The 7,857-nt window shown below is 28.2% G+C and overlaps 1 protein-coding gene across 1 annotated transcript; it reads right to left on the bottom strand.

The window, feature by feature from the left end:
* Window positions 1-271: 271 nt before the first annotated feature.
* On the bottom strand, window positions 272-7,213 carry LOC115717125 (protein HOTHEAD). The gene is made up of 6 exons (XM_030646070.2): window positions 6,784-7,213; window positions 5,754-6,093; window positions 3,334-3,635; window positions 1,847-2,232; window positions 674-1,239; window positions 272-575 (listed from the first exon to the last, which is right to left on the bottom strand). Exons 1-6 carry the CDS (start codon window positions 6,869-6,871, stop codon window positions 521-523), a joined length of 1,737 nt encoding a protein of 578 aa, XP_030501930.2. The 5' UTR covers window positions 6,872-7,213; the 3' UTR covers window positions 272-520.
* Between the last annotated feature and the right edge of the window lie 644 nt (window positions 7,214-7,857).

The following is a 7,857-nucleotide window of genomic DNA, read 5'->3' as shown; positions in this document are numbered from 1 at the left end:
ATTTAAGTTAAACAGAAAATCCAATGAGTCCAAAGTCAATATATTATCTGTATTTACCCCATCAATAAGTAATGTGTACATACTAGAACTCTAGCACTATGAATATGAGAAAATTCATTCATTCAATAGGTTAGAATCTCATTCTTTGAATGCTCAGGTAAATTCTAGAGTTTAAACACTTGGCAAAATACTTGTATCAATTAATAAGATTTTTCTAGTCTTATCTTGACTTAATTATAGACTAGAGGTTATTAATCAATGCACCATAATGTGAAATTCAAATACTTTGACTTGTTCCATTTTGTAATGTAATCAGTACAAAAAGTATTAATATTCTCATCAAATATATTTGGTAGTAGCAAATATACTAGCTATCATATATAATGGATTCATTAGATGGTAAAACTAAACATATTTTGTTATGTAAAAGGTACCAATTTTTTTGTTGGAACCATTCAAGTTAAATATATAAGTACTGTAATCTTGAAGCTTAACATCAAATAGAAAACATATTGAATGATCACTTTGACTCCTCCATAGCAAGTCTCTCACTTAATATCTTCATTCCCATGTACCTACAATATAAAAACATTATTAATACGAATTAATTGGAAAAATATATTTTTCATCATATTTTTTCTTAAATAAAATAAAATAAAATGTGTCTATTTACCTTCCAAGCATCATAACAGTGGCCTGAGGATTGGTTCCAGGAGAGTAATTAAAAGTAGAACCATCAATAACTCTTAGGGCATCAACTCCAAGAACCTTATAATCTGTATCAACAACCCTACCAACTTGGCAACCTCCATGGTAATGCCATATGGTCATCACTGTGTCCTTACAAAACTGCTCCAAAGAAGTTGATGAGTTGACATGTTTAGGCAACAAATTTATAGGTGAACTGGCTGTCATGTTCAGCAATGTAGGCACTGACATGTAATCGTATCTGAAACTAGAAAATGATTTTGAGTCTATTATCTTTTCTATGATTTGAATGCCTTGTACACATCTTTGTAAGTCTAAGGGCTCTTTAAAATAGTTAAATGTCACACTCGGGTTATCATTCGGGTTTCGGGTTCGGAGCTCCAAGTGCCCGGTCGATACTGGGCCCATGATTTTTTCAAGAATGAAGCCTCCCATAAAGGCTGCATCCACAAGACTATCCATTAGCTGTATAGCTTTGGCTAAGGCTTCTGGGGTTCTTTGTTTTGGTGGCACAGTAGAAAGTTGCCCTATCTGCAAATATCAAACAAAATATCACTTGTTTTAACAATGCCACTTATTTTCGCTATTAGATTTATACCATTTTTACGTAATTTTATGGTTTACTGGTCAACGGTATATTTGGATTGTTGAATGGACCTAATTCAATAAAAATAATTGAAGAAATTACATTGTATACCTATTTTACTTTATTAATTTTAATTTTTATCTTTATTTCTATATTCTTTATAATGTACTCACTTTTATTGATGATGTTTCCATTATACCCCTTTAAATTATGTGCTAGACTTAAGTGGATCGTGAGGGTATGTTGGGCAACTTACTCATAAAAGTAAATACTTTTTAATGAAATATAATATAAGGGTATTTTTGATTAATAAATACATAAAAGAGGTATTCTTCAACTTATCCAAAAAAAATTAGGTATTTTTCAAAATGACTATTTTCTATGTTGTTTGAACATTTTTTTTACAATTTCTTCAAAGGATTATATGTTTCAAAAATAGTACTATTATGGAAATATGTATACCTCATATGTTCTAACAAAAATGTACTTTTAATGTAAATCATATAAAAAGTTATTGTTTATTTATTTTATCTTGGTATAAATTTGTGATACCTTAGGAGAAAACATCCCATAATCTCTTCCGGTACCACCAGCGAAGTTCTCACCACCGGCGGCTTCAATGTAGCTACCAAAGCTGGTGATGCCAACTACTTCAATGAGTGAAACCTCTACAGGGGAAGGAGATGGGACAAAGATTGCATTCATGGGATTGTCTGACATTCCTTGGCCAATCATGGGCTGATCCAACACCAGGGTGATGTTATGGGCCCGAAGATGCTGTGCTGGGCCCACTCCACTGAGCATTAGAAGTTGTGGGCTTCCAAGTGCCCCAGAGGATATGATAACCTCGTTATTGGGCCCATTTCTTAGGTAAGCTTTGTGTCGGTTCCCTTCTGAGTCTCTAAAGATCACTCCGTGGGCCATGGGCCTTGCTCTCCCTTTTAATGGTTTATAACCAAAAAAAAATTAATGAATTGATTAAGCTAGTACCCCAAATTAAATAAGGATAATTCAATGAAGTATAATTTTTTGTAAAAAGAAAATACATTTTTACATTCAAAGTTTTTTTTTTATATATTATTATGGTTTTTTTTATAAAAACAACACGAAAACAATAAAAAAATTACATAAAAGTAACAGGAAAATAACATCCAAACAATAACAACAACCAAAAATAATATACAAATAAAAAAAAATTAACAACAAAGTAACAAGAGTACAACATAAAAATACCGTATTTTTCTGTAAATAAAATCATAAAAATCGTAAAAATATTTAAAATTTCGTACAATCTTATTTTTGTAATTTTTGTTGTTTTTGTGTATTTGTTAAATAATTCCAATTAAATAAGATTAATAAATTCTTATGCAGACCACATATCATAGCATAAGTTTTAATTTTGAATAATATAAGTTTTTCACAAAAAATAAAATGAGAAAAATATTTTTAAAAAATGGATTAAATTTGATATTTAAAATTTTGTTGAATTGAAAATTTTTAAAATTTATTTTTAGTTTCGGAAAAACTAGTGGAGACTTATTTATTTAAGAATTTCTTTTGCAAAAAGGACACTTCTTGAGATATTAAATACCAAATCCTCCTATATTAGTATATGATGCTCCTAATATACGTTAGAGATAATAAAATAGAATAAATAATTTTCATTTCATTCATTTATTTAGTTGTATATTAAAGTATTGGAATATAACATTCCAATTGAATGGTCTTTCCACTATTTTGGTTGAATGACTAATCCATTTTAAAATCGAAAGAAGAAACCATTCAAATGTATGATGAGAAAAAATTTAATAATTTTTTTTTGTGCATTTTTAATTTTATTCTATTCTATTCTTACTATTCTCATTCTCATTCTTATTCTTATATTTTCATTCCTCTCAACCAAATGTCACCATGTTAAAATATAATGAATATTCTCATTCAGTCCTTTTTTCGTGTCAGGTTCTCATTCAATTATTATACAGTAATCTTGTCCACTCATAAATTATATACAAACTTAGTAAGTAAATTGAGATGAATACCTCTAATTCTAAAGAGGATCTTATGAACAGGAGCATGCAAGAGGACAGTGAGGCCTGTGGGGTTGGCATATTGAAGTAAGTTAGCAGCAGTGTGCCTATGACCCTCCCTGTCAAAGATAGTGCCTCCAACCTTTGTGCCAGTTATATGGTCAAAAGTGAACCCATTGTAGGGCCCAACCCCTACCTCCAATAGACCGTTCCTCACCGCCCTCTGCCACCGTCCCATTGGCGGCTTGAACGCCACCACCCTCTCCACCCACCGGTACGACTCGTTCACCAGCCGCCCATCCCATCCTGCTGCCCTATTCTCACCATGTTTCACAAAAACCACACATATGTGCTTATTCATTTCCTTTATATAATATTGAAGTTTTACTATAGATTACTATTTTCTGATTCGATAAACTAATATAGCTGAATACAAATCACTGTACGTACACAAATTTATTTTCATACAAACTCCGTATAAAAATAAAAAGTCATCTAGCCTATAATGGACTCATTAATTGTACAATTAGAGATTATTGTTACATTGTTTAATTAGATTTCAAACATATATATTATTTTGGTGTCCAACTCCACGAGTACCATTATAGTATTTTTCAAATAAAATACACCAATAAATATATATATATATAAAAATTATATTAATATTTTAAAGCTTATATAAGTATAACTCTGATGTTGGATCATATTTTTATTGAAAAATATATTTAATGTCAAATAGTAATTATGAGCACCTTGAAAAAAATTTCTTTTTTTTTTTTGAAATGGGAAGCAATGATTTTGTAATTTGTATTTGTACAACTATTATTTTGAGTTTATATTAACTTTTTAATTATTTTATTAAAATATATGACGAATAATTTTTTCGGACGTCGATATAGTTAGTGATTTAGTATTTGTATAAAGTTTAGTTGAATAGTTAACTGATCAAAAGGGGTTCAATCTAATTAGATTTTATTACTAGGTCATCTATCTAACTCTATAAATATATACTCACATCAAAATTATATATTTTTGTTGATCTAATGATGATTTGCTTCAGATTTAGATTTAAAAATCTAAGAAAAAAGACTTAAATAGTAGGTTAGTTTTGCGCTATCAACCTTCATTATCTTTTAATTATCCTAGTAGATAAATATTCAAGTATGTCTTATATATTTTCAAAAAAAAAAATCAGAAAAAAGTATGCCTTTTATATTATTTAATTAAATTATATTTTGTGTTTTGTGGTGTTTTATACATTTCTAACACTATCGTGTAATGTATACCAACATATAATCATAATTGAGAAGAAAAAAAAAAAAGGATAAATATAAGTAATTAAGTCCTAACTTGCTAACAATGACCCAAAATAAATTAGATTCCACTAATTACACTAGAGGTATTATACACTGAAAAGTAATATATGATCCCAACATTATTACCTAAAAAAATAATTATAAAAAAGCAACTTTAAACTTTACTCCTTTTTAATAATTTTCTTCATCTTGTTTTCATACTTTTTTTTTATTTAATACAATTTCATAAACAATAAAACTTCTATTTAAAAATACTCTTAGAACTAAATTACTTATATTTTAATTGAGATGTTATAAGTAATTAGAGGTATATTAGTAAAATAAAATCAAAACATCAATTGTAAAACATTAACAATAATAAATTCTTAATTAATATCTAATATCAATAAGAAATTCTTAATATTTAATAAAAATAATATATAAAAGAAATTAATATTTGATATGTATGTATTGTTGTTTGACACATTGATTTTTTCTTCCTATAGTTGAGTAGATATAATATAGACATAATATTTTTTTTGACAATAATATAGACATAATATTATACATATATTATTACATGTTATTTAAATATGGAATAAGTTTTTTGATTCTACACATATATTTGATTAAGAAGTAATTATACTGGTTATAAAAAAAAATGAAAAAAGATTAACAAAGATTAACAAGTAATTATATTGTTATCTAAAGATATAAATTTTTAATACAAGTTTTAAAAAATGAGTATAATTAATTATAATTTAGAAGTTATTTTTATTTATAGGTTATTATTTTTGTCTTAATATTGAAAATACATGAGTATAATTAAATTAAAAATATTTTCAAAATAAAAATAAAGTGGAGGTGATATATAATTATATATATATATATTTGATTTAAGTGTATTTTCTTTTTCAAAAAATAAACAAAAATTATAGAGAAGCATTTGACTTTCTTAATTAATGATCATAAATGTAAAACCACTAATACTAGCTTAGTGGTGAGGGAGGAATGGGAAAAAGGGGAAGTCATGGGTTCGAACTCAAAACTTTTAAACTATTAAGTTAATATATAATTGTAAAATACCATTAAGCTACACTTAAAAAAATTATCACAAATGTATGTTATATAAGGTACCTAACATAATCAGGGGCGGCGCGTGTATAGAAGCCGGCATTGAGACAGCTGCCGCCACCCAAGACACGGGCGCGTGAGTTGATGACGCCATCCTCGGAGATGAAGCGTTGGGCGGGGGAGGTGGGAGAGAGGTCAGATAGGGCGGCGCCAAAGGCAGATAGGTTGGTGATGTTGGAGTTGCCATAAGGGGATCCACCTCGTTCAAGCAACAACACATTGTAATGCTGTGACAGAGTCGCCGCCAAAGGACACCCCGCCGTGCCACCTCCCACAATTATGTAGTCGTAATATGATACTGCTGGAGCTACCGTTGCATTGTGCATGAAACTATAGTTGGGTCCTTAATTTATATAATACATAACAATATTTCATCAGTAATTATCTTTATATCTAATATTGTTTAATAAAATAAATAAGGGGCTTTTTTATTTTTACATTTCAAAATAGTTTTTTTTTTTTTTACATTTTTACGGAATTCTACATAGAAACTCACATTGCAACTAGCGCTGTAACCTAAATCGCAACAAAAAATCGTATAAAAACTCTTATTGCAACTAACGCTTTAACTAGTTTAGACACTCAAACTGCACGTAAATTTAAAAAAAATATTAAAAAAATAATATATAAAGTAATTCTCCAATAAATAAATAAATAAGCATATATATGCCCTACTACATATTCAACTCTTGAAAACCTTGGCCGTGTCTGACTTGTATTATTTATATAATTATATTAATATTAAGAAAAATCCACACATATCAATTAAGTTAACCAAATAGAGAACTTAATTTCTACAGTCACTCCTGAATAAAAAAAAAAACAATTTTGATCAATTTATTATTTCTGCTCATTCTTAATTAATTTTGTGGAGTTGCATGAGATGAAAACATTTATGAGTATAATTAGATCAGAACTTCTTTGAAATTCTTTTTTGTTTTTGTTTTTGTATTATATAAAAAGGAGATAAATATATATATTATATATATATATGTATAGCTAATTAACAATCAAAATAAAATAAGTGTAGTACCTCTTTCAGAGCTACAAAATGCAGAAAAAAACAAAATAATTATCGGAGGAAGAAGAGCTGCAAGGAATCTCCACCGTCCAACATCCATTTGTAATTAGATATAATAAGATAATAATTAAGCGTTATTAATAATTTGAGTAGTTGGATAATGAAGCTTGGTAGCTTTGTCAGCTTATTATATATACAAATGAATTCAGATAAGTAGAAAGGGAGAGAGAGAGGTGAATTTGACGATCTCAACGGCGATAACTTTGAGGGGCACAAAGATTTCTTCTTGCTTTCATTGTTTGTTGATATATATCTCGAAACGATTAAAGACCACAAAGTTAATCACGTACATAACAAAGTCCTCAAAGATCCAAGAAAATAAAAAATGCATGCATAATATTTAATTATTTATACAGGAAAATATATTATTAATATGTATATATACGAATACATGGACAACTAGTCCCTATATATATTTGTTCGCCTGGCTAATTGATATCCACAAAAATAGAATAAGATCTAATTTTATGGTGTGAGAAAAGAGAGCTAGGTACGTAATTAATATTTTGCTACCCATTTTTTATTATTATTTATTATTAGGCTATTTGAAAGGCAGTTTGTTTTGCTAATATAACGTGACCAAATTTGATCAATTGGCCCAGTTAAGTTAGGTGCAACATAACTTCTCCTCCATTATCTTGTTTTTGCTTCATTTTCATTACTTTCTGGTCACTGGTGAATTGGACTCACCACTAAACTAAGTAATCAATTAATTAGAAAAAAAAAAAATTAAATTGGGAAGCTCGTAAATTATATTATGAGTAATGGTATGTAATATAAAATATGCACCAATACAATACACATAGTGATATGGTAGAATTTTTCAGCCACATCTAATTATAATAAGATCCACATTTTACAAAAGCACTAAACACATTACTATTTGGTGTAGTATTATTTTAAATGAATGTATCACTAATAATAAATTAGATAATATAAAGATGTTTAAAGTCCAAAGTGAGTAGTGTGTATAATTATGAGTTTATGACACACAAAAAAATGTTTAGTAATTTATAGTTGATTCTA

Source organism: Cannabis sativa, chromosome 5, assembly GCF_029168945.1.
Source record: "Cannabis sativa cultivar Pink pepper isolate KNU-18-1 chromosome 5, ASM2916894v1, whole genome shotgun sequence".
NCBI classification, from domain to species: Eukaryota; Viridiplantae; Streptophyta; class Magnoliopsida; order Rosales; family Cannabaceae; genus Cannabis; species Cannabis sativa.
Note: the sequence above shows the minus strand (reverse complement) of the source record. Positions and strands in the feature narration are given on the sequence as shown.

Bases quoted from the DNA above. Each gene is read 5' to 3' on its own strand.
- LOC115717125 (XM_030646070.2), bottom strand. From the start codon at position 6,871: ATGGATGTTGGACGGTGGAGATTCCTTGCAGCTCTTCTTCCTCCGATA. The intron at 1,240-1,846 runs GTATCACAAATT...TGATATTTGCAG, and splicing joins ATGGGATGTTTTCTCCTAAG to ATAGGGCAACTTTCTACTGT. The intron at 576-673 runs GTAAATAGACAC...TTTATATTGTAG, and splicing joins ACTGTTATGATGCTTGGAAG to GTACATGGGAATGAAGATAT.